Raw genomic sequence first — 12,418 nt, forward strand, 5'->3', positions numbered from 1 at the left:
TACACTACTCTGCTTTGAACAAAACACAATGTATTCTTAACGAGGTAAAAACAATGACTGCAGATGCTGGAAACCAGATTCTGGATCAGGAATGATGAAGGGCTTTTGCCCGAAACGTCGATTTCGAAGCTACTTGGATGCTGCCTGAACTGCTGTGCTCTTCCAGCGCCACTAATCCAGAACAATGTATTCTTACTCTACCGTTAAAGTACAAACAAAATTGGAATAACTTAATGCTATTGGAGAATTTAACAGAATAATAGATGGTTTAACTGCTAAACAGCAACTGTTCCAATATAGTAACATCTCATAAACATACTCTTATCAAAGACAAAGTCAGTAAAACAGATTGTCTCACATGAGAAAGTGAAAATTTCAGCTTTTTACTGTAGCAGGGAGTGATATATGGCAGCTTTAACACCTCAAAAGCTAAACTAATCCTGGTTCTGTGACTCTACCCATTCATGCTGCTTCTATTGTTCCAATTTTAAAAAAAAGCTAAGACTTCACAAGCAGTTTACTTTATTGGCTTTGAATAGACAGATTGTAACCAGTGAGTCAAAACCTCTCTTTTAAAAAAAGACAAAGCCATAGTATTGTCATAAACCAGACACCTTCCAAACTTGGAACTACTTGCCCATTCCTTCTGTATTGCTGGGTCAAAATCTGTAACTCCTTCCCTAAAAGCACCATGAGTGTACCTATAACCCAAGACTGCAATGATTCAGAAGGAATACCCACACCAAGTTATTGAGGGCAATTAGGCCATAATTTTTGCCCAGTCCTAACTGGTGATGCCTGCTCTCCTTGCAATTCCCCTGGAATTTACTCCTGGAATCTACTCCTGGAATCTTTTATGATTTGAAACAAGGCACACGGCTGATCTGTCACACATTCCCTTTGTCTACTTGAACTGTGTTACAATGAATAGTGTGCCTTCACCTTGCACTCCTGAAAAGTGGAAACATTCCTCAAAGGATATGTAGAAGTTTTGGCACTTAGCAGTGACCTGTATATTTAGACTCAGCTTTGATAATGATGTTCCTTTAACTCTGACTTCCTGAAAGTAAAAACTTGGATTTTTTTTTCAGGACAAAAGCCCTACCATTCATTCAAAGGGGCATTTACTGTCATCAGTGTGGTAGGCGAAAGGGAAGACAGTATGATGTTGGCGATATCTATGTGGTAGGTATCAGAATCCTAAACATTACAGCACAGAAACAAGTTATCATTTCTACATAACTGTGTTTTTCAGTCATTCTAATGTCATCTTCCCTTTTTCAGTTCATACTGCAATCTATTTACATTAATTTGCTTTTCAAATAATTGTCCAGTTCCATCTGAAAATAATTATTGCTTCAACAATGGTTTTATGGCGGGTAATCCCATATTTTGGCTTATGTAGCTTCTGAAATTTCTCCTTATCCCTGGTGCCACCCCAGTGATTTCATCCAGATTTCAATCTTTTTCATTGCTTTGCTGTTGTCTGCAAAGATATGCACAGTCCTTCACCTCCAGGCTAAGTAAGAAATAAAGTCTTAAACAGGTCCTATCATAACTTGAAAACACTTTAAAGCCATTCTATTTGAAGCCTAGTGGCTATTTTGAAACGAAGCATCAAATGCATGTAGGAAGCTTACTCAAAGAGAATGTGCTCATCATGATTTAATCTATTTTGACAATAAGAGTTCAGAAATAAAATATTGGCCAGGACATTTGGAATAACTTCTCTTTAAAATAGTGTCATTGGGTCTGTAGGTTGACCTGAGAAGACTGATGGGGTTGTACCTTGTTTTTGTGTACAGTGTTAAATTTTTATATTTCTTTATTTTCTCTGCCAGGGTACAAATCTAACCTTCCTGACTTCACAGCATGTTAGTCTCCCGGCAAGTATCCAAGAGAAACGGTTATTAATCTTACGAATCATTGAGATTGATGAAATTGCAAAGACCTCATTGCTGTAAGTACTTGAAGAACCTCTTATTACCAGTTTTTACAAAACTCAATAAAGGAGTAATGAGTTGTGGTGATAGATAAAGCAAACTCCTCAGGATGGTTTTAAGGGACCTTAAACATGTGGAGATCATTCTATCCAGAATGGAGTCTACATTTGACCATCAAAATAGATAGTCTGACACACAATTAAAATAATTGGGAGTAACTCTGTCTAGATAGTGGTTTCCTTTTGAAGACACTCCTTAAAAACTACCTCTATAGCACCCCAAAGCAGGGATAGTCTACTCTAATAATGTGAGTTTGCCTCCAACAAGGTGTATTTACCTAATACAGGATTGCTTATGCCATCACCCACAACATAAGAAACAAGGCAAAAATATTATGGTATTTAAGAATCCAGCACAAATTTATTACAACTAGTTATTACACAATATAGTATTTTTCATTTGTATGCATGTGTCTCGGTGTATAAACTAGTATGTTATGACGTATTCCCAGTGGACTAGTTTGTAATAACATACTCCCAGCAGAGTGTCATGCTTCAAATGGTTCAAGATAAGCTGGAATGTGAGACCTTTTAAATGCTCACATTACATACTGAAACGTACTCATTATATCATGAGCATGACTTTTAAGTGTACTGACCACCTCACAGAACACAGTATTGGACAACAAAGATATGAATATCAGCATGGTTAGTCTGCGTAATATTGTGGGGATGGAAGAAGACAGTCTTGATAGTGAATGGTGAACATGGGGTTTGAGGCTCATCATGGAGTTAATATATAAAACCAGGCTAGAATGCTGCAGAGGTCAGATTTGATCATGGTAGCACAATATAACGATACTGGGCTTCTGGATTACTAGACCAGACTAATGCAGCTGGTGGAATTATAATTCAATAAGTTAATAAAGTTGGAATAAAATTATAGTCTAATCAATAAATGGATTGAATTATTGTAAAAGCTTTCCTCAATTGTTGTAAAAATTCATCTTGTTCACTGATGTCCTTCGGGGAGAAATTTGCCATGTTATTCTGTTTGGCCTACATGTGGTTGACGTTTGCCTTCTGAAATCCAGCAACAAGTCAGAGTTGCATTAACCTGGTTAAGGAAGAAGCACTGTGAGCCCTTCCTCATGAAGGACTTATGCCCGAAATGTCAACTCTCCTGCTCCTCAGATGCTGCCCGAACAGCTGTGCTTTTCCAGCACCACACTCTTCAACTCTGATCTCCAGCATCTGCAGTCCTCATTTTCTCCTGAGTGTGCCTATGCCTCATTGACTGCTGCATTTCAAGAAGGTGGCTCACACTTTCTCAAGGGATGTTGGAGTGGGAAATGAACATTCTCATGAAAAGGTTCAAAAACACTAGTAGTGAGGATTGCAATTAAATTTAGTAGTTAGCATATGGGAGGTCTTGTGGTGGAGTGGAAGGCTATCTTGAGTTAGAAACTATAGGTTTAAGCCCCACTCTAGGACTTGGTGGTCGCAGAAAGTGCATTCATGATTCATACAAACACCACAAGACGATAAAGACGGGTCAGTCAGTTGGGCTGAACATAAGTAATTGAAATTTAATCATGAAAAGTGTAAGGTGATGCTTGGTGGACTGACAAAATGAGAAAGGAAACATTTGACGGTAGGATACCATAAAGTACAGAGGATCAGAGGGGCTTTGATGTGCATGTCCATAGATCCTTGAAGACAGCAGGATAAATGGATAAAATGGTTAAGAATGGGATACTTATTGGGCAAGCCATTAAGTACAAGATCAAGAAGTTTATGATGGAGCTGTATGTAATGTTAGGCCACTGCTGTGTGCAGTACTGATCACTGCAAGAAGGACATCATTGCACAGAGAGGGTACAAAGGAAATTCATCAAGATGGTACCTGCGCTGGAACGATTCAGATATGAAGAGAGACTAGATAGGGTGGGGTTGTTTTCCTTAGGGCATGGAAGGCTAAAGGGGATCTTATTGTGATGTACAAAGTTCTGATTGGAATGGACAGGCTAGATACAGAGAGGCTTTACTCCTTAATAAAAGGGTCAATAACCAAGGGCTGAGCTTTAAGCTAAGAAGCAGGAGGTTTAGAGGGAATGTGGGGGAAGACACTTTTCATCCAAACGATTGTGAGTATCCAGAACTTACTGCCAAAATGGTGGTAGAGATGGGAGCTCTATTTAGATGAGCACTTGAAACAGTACACAAGGCTACAGGCCGAGCGTTGAGAAATGGGATTAGAATACAGAGGAACCTCAATTATCGGAAGAACACAGGTGGGGAGTGTTTTGTTTGGTTAATTGAATTCCAGATAATCGAATGCTGGATAACACAGCTTAGCCAAGCATCGGGACCTTGCGATCTTGCTGGATAATCTGACATTCGGATAATCGAGTTTCTTCTGATAGATGTTTGATCACAAACGTGATGGTCTCAAGGATCTTGTTCTGTGTTGTAAAATCTCTATGGCTGTATGACTCAGATTGAGTATCAACTTGTAAATCCTTCCAACGCACAAACTATTGGCTGGTGGTAAGAACAGTAGACCTCTGGTCAGCTATCGGCAAACCACTGCAGGATCTTGCCAAGTTATAACACCGTACCAACACACAAGTCTACAAAAAGAAATCCAATTACTGTGGATACTGGAAATCTGAAAAAACAAAGCGCAAATCTGTAGAGAGTGAGACATAGCATTTCGTATCCAAAATTAATCTTCTTCAGAACTCCGAAGCATACTCAAATTCTGAACCAATGTCATTTCCCTCATCCTCCTCCCATCTCCATATGTGCTGCCAAACTTATGGTGTTTCTCTTGCATTTCGTTTCTATTGCAGATGTCTGCAGTCACCAACTATAGATGACACCACCTGTAATTCAGGGCATGACCCTGGAGAGAAAATGTGTGCTAAAGTATGAAGAATCATTTTGAACTGCAGCTACAAAATGCATACAGTAGTCTGTTTTTGTTTGATTTTAAAATACAGCTTTTTTTTCTCTTAATTTGCTACAGGACTGGCAGCAATCCAGCTTTCACTCAACAAGAGATTGATGACAGAAATACCATTCTATCTGTGCAAGGTGAAAATCAAAGTACACATTCGTGATGCAAAAACAGTAAATTTCTGCATCCAAACTGAGTTGTCTACAAAGACCATTAGCTTTTATCTTTCACATTCATTAGCTTGTAAATGCAGTGTTTATTTTTATCAACCTAAAATCCTTTAATTATAAAAGCAAAATATTGTGAATGCTGAATTAAAATGAATTAATACTGGAGATGTACTCAGCAGCTCAGCACTGGTAGTGTCTGTGGAGAAAGAAACACAATTAATGTTTTGAGTTTGACATGACTGTGATATAGAATATGTTCTGAAGAAGACCTATATTGGATGTTAACTCTGTTCCTCTCTCCACTGATGATGTCAGACCTGCTGAATTTCTCCAGTACTTCCTGTTTATATACCGTTTTCATTATGATACTTTTCTTCAGATGCAAGTTCAATATTATTTCATTTTTGACTAGCTACATCATCTAGGAAGAGGTTAACCAATGTTGAGGAACATGTATTACTCTGTGTGCTTTCTGCATAATTTGATGTTGTAAAAGTAGAAAAGATGTGAAACCTCACTGAAGACTGTTCGAATTCTTGGTCTTGTGGATTGTTCAAGCAAATTTCTTCTCATCTCTGTCTTAAATGGGAGAATCCTTACTCTGAGATTATGCCCCGGTCCAAGTTACTCTCACAAAGGGAAACAACCTCTCCACATCTACCTGTGAAGCCCTCTACCAATCTTGTGTTTCAATGAGGTCTCCTCTTACTCTCCTAAATTCCAATGAGTACAGGCCCAACCTATTCAACCTCTCCTCATAACATAGTCCCTCCATCCTTGGGACCAACCTAGTGAACCTTTTCTGGACTGCCTCCAGAAATGTGACTACATGATCTGAGGTCTCTTGCACAGTAGGTGATGTCTCTGAATGAGAAACTCTGGGTGTGAATTCCAATCCTACCTCCAGACTTGATGACATAAGAAGGTGCATTCATAAAATGGCCAAACAGGTTGAGCATCAACCTCCCAATCCTTCCAACACACAACAACGGCAGGTGCTAAGATCAAGTGAGAGTCCTGGTCAGCCAATGCTTGGAAAGAACATTGAAGGTTTTATTATCACTATTCAAAGTTCCAGGCCACAACATACATGTGAAGAATACATGCTGTCATTACAACTCAGACACGGAGTGAACTGTAACTCCACTAGATCTAACCTGTGCCTTAGCTGTTATGAGCAGTTTGCTCATCTTTAGTTGACTTCTCTGCTATAGTTACCAAGATTCTTGTTGGGACCTAACCAAACAACCCAGTTTAGCAATTAAACCTTTCAACTGTATGACTTTGATTCACGACTTCTGAGCACAATAGTAGGAGAGCTGCAAGTATTCCTGATAAATTAAATTGAAAGGGATTATGATCATCAAAAGCTCTATCGCGCACAGAAATTCAAATTGAAATTTCTTTTTGTTGCTCAAAAATAAGGACTGATGAAAGAAAAACTTGTGAAGAGAGGGGTTCGCACGATGACTGGTTTGGTGAAATTTTTTCACCAACATGATCAGTGTGGAGGTGGTGTGCTGTCAAGAATGGAAATAAAACAGGGTCTGACGGAGTTCCACTTGGAGCTAGCTGACAAGGTCAGAACAAACTTTATTTATTCTACACCTCTAACTTAATTGAAGCATCTTAGAATGTTTAAAACAGGGAAATTATTTGACACTGAACTATATAAGGAATTGTAAGGACAGGTGACTCACAGTAAGGTCAAAGATGTAGTCTGTAAGGAACATTTTAAAGTTGGAGTGATGGAGGTACAAAGAATTACAGTGGGAAACTTTTTTTACTCACCCTCATGATATGGGGATCTTTGGCTTAGCTAGTATTTACTGCCCATCTCTAATTACCCAGAAGCAGTTACAACTCAACCACATTGCTGTGGGTGTGGAGACACATGTAAACCAGAGCAGGCAGTATGGATGGCAGTTTTACTTCCCTCAAGGACTTACGTGAATCCAGATGGATTTTCCCTAACAATCGACATTGGTTTCAGTCATCCCTGAGTCTTTATTGAATTCAAATGCCACCATCTGCCATGGTGCCCAGAACATTAGCTGAGTTTCTAAATTAAATAGTTTAATGATAATGCCACTATAGGCCACTGGTTTGGTGAAGCATGTTCATGGGCACAATCAGTGTGGAGGTGATGTCCTGCAGAAAATGGGACTAAAACAGGGTCTAATAAATTGGGTCTAGGCAGTTGGTGGTATGGCTGCTACCAGAAATGCAAAGAAAATCAGGGGTACGACAGTGGCTAGAGTTACAGGAGCACAGATATCTTGACAGGTTGAAGGAGATTATAGAGGGGAGAGGGACAAGGCTGTGGAGGGATTTGAAAATGAATATAAGAATGTCAAAATCTAGCCCATGCTGGGTAGAGTGCCTTTGTCAATCACCGAACACAGAATTGATTGGTAATTGACACTTGCTAGCAGAATTTTAGATTATCTCTTTAGTGTTTATGGCGGGAGATACCAGTGTTTGTTTGTGAGCTGAAAAGGTGAATGTAATGTGGCTGCATTGTAAAACTGGAATGATTAAATCCTATATTGCAATACAAAAGCACTTTTATTTTAATGCAATCACATTAGCAAAGCTGGCATTTATAGACCATCCCTAAGCTGTTCCAAGATTTGATATATCTGGAAAAGCTTGGAATCCCATTTCAGTTAGAAATTAAGAGTCCACCTCAATTATTGTAAAACTGGAGTAAATCTCAATTTTTGTAAAACTTGAATCATGTATTCAAAGTTTGGGAGAAGATTTGTAGCTCGGGTGCTCGTTGTTGTGGTTCTGTTCGCCGAGCTGGGAATTTGTGTTGCAAACGTTTCGTCCCCTGTCTAGGTAACATCGTCAGTGCTTGGGAGCCTCCTGTGAAGCGCTTCTGTGATGTTTCCTCCGGCATTTATAGTGGCCTGTCTCTGCCGCTTCCGGTTGTCAGTTCCAGCTGTCCGCTGTAGTGGCTGGTATATTGGGTCCAGGTCGATGTGTTTGTTGATAGAGTCTGTGGATGAGTGCCATGCCTCTAGGAATTCCCTGGCTGTTCTCTGTTTGGCTTGCCCTATAATGGTAGTGTTGTCCCAGTCGAATTATGACAAGCAACATGAATTCGACTGGGACAACACTACCATTATAGGGCAAGCCAAACAGAGAACAGCCAGGGAATTCCTAGAGGCATGGCACTCATCCACAGATTCAATCAATAAGCACATCGATCTGGACCCTATATACCAGCCACTGCAACAGACAGCTGGAACTGACAACCGGAAGCGACAGATTCAAACCACTACAAATGCTGGAGGAAAGATCACAGAAGCGCTTCACAGGAGGATCCCAAGCACTGAGGATGTCACCTAGACAGGGGACAAAACGTTTGCAAGACAAATTCCCAGCTCGGCGATTGAATCACGTATAGGCCACACTCTACAACCGTGACAAGTTTCTATATTAGATTAGATTAGATTAGATTACTTACAGTGTGGAAACAGGCCCTTCGGCCCAACAAGTCCACACCGCCCCGCCGAAGCGTAACCCACCCATACCCCTTACCTAACACTACGGGCAATTTTAGCATGGCCAATTCACCTGACCCGCACATCTTTGGACTGTGGGAGGAAACCGGAGCACCCGCAGGAAACCCACGCAGACACGGGGAGAACGTGCAAACTCCACACAGTCAGTCGCCTGAGGCGGGAATTGAACCCAGGTCTCTGGCGCTGTGAGGCAGCAGTGCTAACCACTGTGCCACCGTGCCGCCCACTTCCTTCTTTAAAGTTCATTTGTTTAAACATTTGGGTGCTCTACAACATTTTTACGAATAATAGCTCTTTATTTCCATGTTTCAGAGATGGAAATCAACCACTTAAATGACCAAACTGGAATTTGAATTGTGTTCTCTTGGTCATGTGCCCATTCTTCCAACATGTTGTAATATACTTGCTAGTGTTGTGCATGCATAGCTGTCCGTGCTTGTAGATTTCTTGGTAAACATATAAATCATTTGCCTGACACCTACTCTTAAATCATGAAATGAATCTCTTTGAACAGGTAGTTTCAGTTCAAGAGGAAGAAATAAGTTTTCAAATTTCAAGTTGTAAATTAAAACAACAATGTTTGCTGTGGAGATCTAAATGAATTCTGAAACTTCATTAAAGTTTATTAATGTAAACATTGGTATGGCCGGCAAAACTGGCCTGAACTTTTCAAGTTTTTTTTTAAAAGTGCAAAGCAATCTACTAAATAATCTAAAAGATTTACTCTGACACTAACAAATAGTAAATTGTTTGAGTAAATTCCTTCTCTGGAGGTGGACTTATTTTGTGATCTACTGGAATTTTGGAAACCAGCTCCAAAATTGGATTATTTAGTTTATCAGAAATTAGGATATTTAAAACTGTAGCATGCATTATAAATGTCTGTTTTTGTAGGACTTTGAGTCTGTATGGCTTCTACTGGACCAGGGTGGTGATGGTGAAATAGACTATTACCAGTTTATTCAAGTCATCATTGGAGAAATGAACGAGTTTCGTAAAGCATTCGTTAGGAAGGTAAGGCAGTTAACTTTCTCAGTGTTACATTATTGGTATGTTAGAAGGGATGGACAATAAACTTGGGTCAAAGTCGAGCTTCTGTTCATAAATAATAATCTATTGAGGGTTTACTTTCAGATATAAAACAACAGATTTCTAACTTCTATGTAATAAAGATTTGCATTCATCTGATCCATTTTGCATTCTAGGATGCCTTGATAATGGACAGATGATAAACTAGTTCTGGAGAGTCATAAATTTGCTATCTTGTTGGCAAATGAAATCAGCAATTTACACAGAACGGGCTGCATAACTGGGTCAGGTGAAGCTTAATGCAAACAAAATGAATTCTTCATAGCATTATCCATGACAATACCTTGACCAGTCAGTATCCCTTATTTTGGTTGAATAAGTTGTTGTGACCTTTTGAAATTTAGGACTTTTACATTTGTCCTGGTGGGTGCAAGGTATTAAGCCTTGGCAATGTGTCTCTCTTGTCAGCAAGATTCAGTGGGAATTATTTTAGCTTGTACAATGGTACAAAACCAGTAAAGTTGGATTCAACAAGATCAAGTGGGATGTTTAATGGCCAAAGGACAGAAATCTTTTTAAACTACCTGTTTTACGTTCCTGATAGCTGTAACCTGAAAATTTCTTCCATGGCCACATCTGTGGTATAAAATAGGCAAACGTGAGGACTGCAGATGCTGGAAATGAGTGTCCAGAATAGAATGGTGCTGGAAAAGCACAGCAGGTCAGGCAGCAGCCGAGGAGCAGGAAAATCGATGTTTCGGGTCAGGAATGAAGGCATAAAGCAGGCCAATGGATGTCTAGTTCTGTATGGCAGGAAGCTTTTTATGGAATCTCAACCTGTATGTTATAGAAATCACCTCAAAAGAGGGCTATATATACCCTGCTAGATGTCAGTCAAAAACTCAAAACACACCTCTGCTCTCAATTTGATGGGATGTCAAGGATGTCATTTTTGACCTTCGGAAGGTTATTCTTAATGAGTTAACGGAAATGTGTAAAACCTGCCTGTGTTAGCTGGGTTAGCTTTCAGGATTGGAGCAGAAACGATGATGAGAATTGCAGATGCCAATCTTGGAGCAGGAGGTGCAGGTACATGATGCAATAGGGTTAGCCTATTGAATGTTTAGTGATGATAATCATTCTCACCACCAAGGTTATACTGAGGAGGCATTGTTCACCTTGTGGTGAACCAGAAACGAGTACAGCTAGCATTTGTATTCTGTCAGGCTGCCTTGCTCTGAGATGTGGACCTCAGTCAGGACTGCTATATCAATAACAGAAGTTGCTGGGAAAGCTTGGCAGATCTGGCAACATCTGCTAAATCAATGTCTAGTCTGGCTAGTTCGTAGACCATCAGGGCTAAGCATCACTGGGGATGACTGTGGTCACCAGAGTTGAGCATTCTTCTCTCCTTCCAGTGCACAAGTTTCAGAATCTTCATTTCTTCTCTCTTTTTTTGAAGTGAGGTTGTGACTTAGCATTTTGAGATGGCCAACTGCTTTAATTAAATATTACACTATATGTTTAAGTCATGACTGTCCCTTTAAGACCAGGAGATTAATTTGTAATTAGTAAACACAGTCTGTGGGTCACTCAGAACTTAACCATTCTTTGGGGAAGTAACTGCAGATTAACAGTTACTCTCAGGCATAGAACTTGAATCCAGTTGAGAGATGTTACCAAAGCTTTTCATATTGCATGAAAAGATTATTAGGATAAGTGCAATAATTCAAATTTTGAATGATCACAACAATTTAAACTCCACAAGAAAAGAATCCTGATTGGTTGGCATGTTGTTTGAAATTTTCCATTCTTGCATTTGTCCAGATGAAACACTTGCCACTTCAGAATTAAGCTGTATCAGTAATGAAGTATGCCAGAGGTGTATTTGAAACACAATTTTTAATATTAAAGAAATGATAGCTGTTTGCTTTGGAGAACATGTTATGGCAGCTTTTATCATTTGGTTTATCTTCACAGGCATATATGAAGCTTGATCCGAATAAAACAGGCAGTGTTTCTGTGAATGACATTAGTAAGTTCTACAATGGAAGGAAACACCCGAAAGTCTTATCAGGTAATCAATGCTCATAGAGTCATTGAGCATGGAAACAGAACCTTTGGTCCAACCAATCTATGCTGAACAGAAACTCAAACTAAACCAGTCCCACCTGCATGCTTCTGGCCCATAGCTCTCCAAACCTTCCTATTTGTATCTATCCAAATGTCTTTTAAATGTTGTAACTGTACCTGTATCTGCCACATCCTCAGGAAGTTCATTCCACACATGAACCACCCTCTGTGTAAAAGATTAGCCACTCATGCCTCTTTTAAATCTCTCCTCTCACGTTAAATGTGCCCCCTAGTCATGACATCCCCCATCCTATGGAAAAGACAACTACCATTAACCCTATCTATATCTCTCATTATTTTATAAACTTCTATCAGGTTGTCTCTCAACCTCGTATGCTCCAGTAAAAAAAGTCCCAGCCGATCTTTATAACTCAAACCTTCTGCACCCAGCAACATCCTGGTAAATCTCTTCTGATTCTTCTTCAGCTTAATAATATCCTTCCTAAGATCTCAAAAATATAGAAAATAGCAGGAGTAGGCTATTTGGCCCATTGAGCCTGCTCCGCCATTCATTGTGGTCATAGCTGATTCTCTCCCTCAAAGCCAGACTTGCACTCTCTACCCATACCTCTTGTTGCCCTTAGTGTTAGTATTTCTGAAATAAATTCAGTAATTTGGCCTTCAGCCTTTTGTGGTAGAGAATTCTGCA

The 12,418-nt window shown here is 39.7% G+C and overlaps 1 protein-coding gene across 4 annotated transcripts in view; it reads left to right on the top strand.

Annotated features, from left to right (window-relative positions):
• The window catches only part of caps2 (calcyphosine 2), a 52,266-nt gene that overhangs the window by 37,426 nt on the left and 2,422 nt on the right, over nt 1-12,418 (top strand). For all 4 annotated transcript variants that reach the window (XM_072551801.1, XM_072551802.1, XM_072551804.1 and 1 more), the window contains 6 exons: nt 1,092-1,185; nt 1,842-1,960; nt 4,974-5,041; nt 6,500-6,654; nt 9,502-9,621; nt 11,617-11,713. In XM_072551801.1, the coding sequence (XP_072407902.1) occupies nt 1,092-1,185; nt 1,842-1,960; nt 4,974-5,041; nt 6,500-6,654; nt 9,502-9,621; nt 11,617-11,713 (653 nt within the window). The remainder of the gene's footprint in view (nt 1-1,091; nt 1,186-1,841; nt 1,961-4,973; nt 5,042-6,499; nt 6,655-9,501; nt 9,622-11,616; nt 11,714-12,418) is intronic.

Source organism: Chiloscyllium punctatum, chromosome 32 (genome assembly GCF_047496795.1).
Source record: "Chiloscyllium punctatum isolate Juve2018m chromosome 32, sChiPun1.3, whole genome shotgun sequence".
Classification (NCBI taxonomy): domain Eukaryota; kingdom Metazoa; phylum Chordata; class Chondrichthyes; order Orectolobiformes; family Hemiscylliidae; genus Chiloscyllium; species Chiloscyllium punctatum.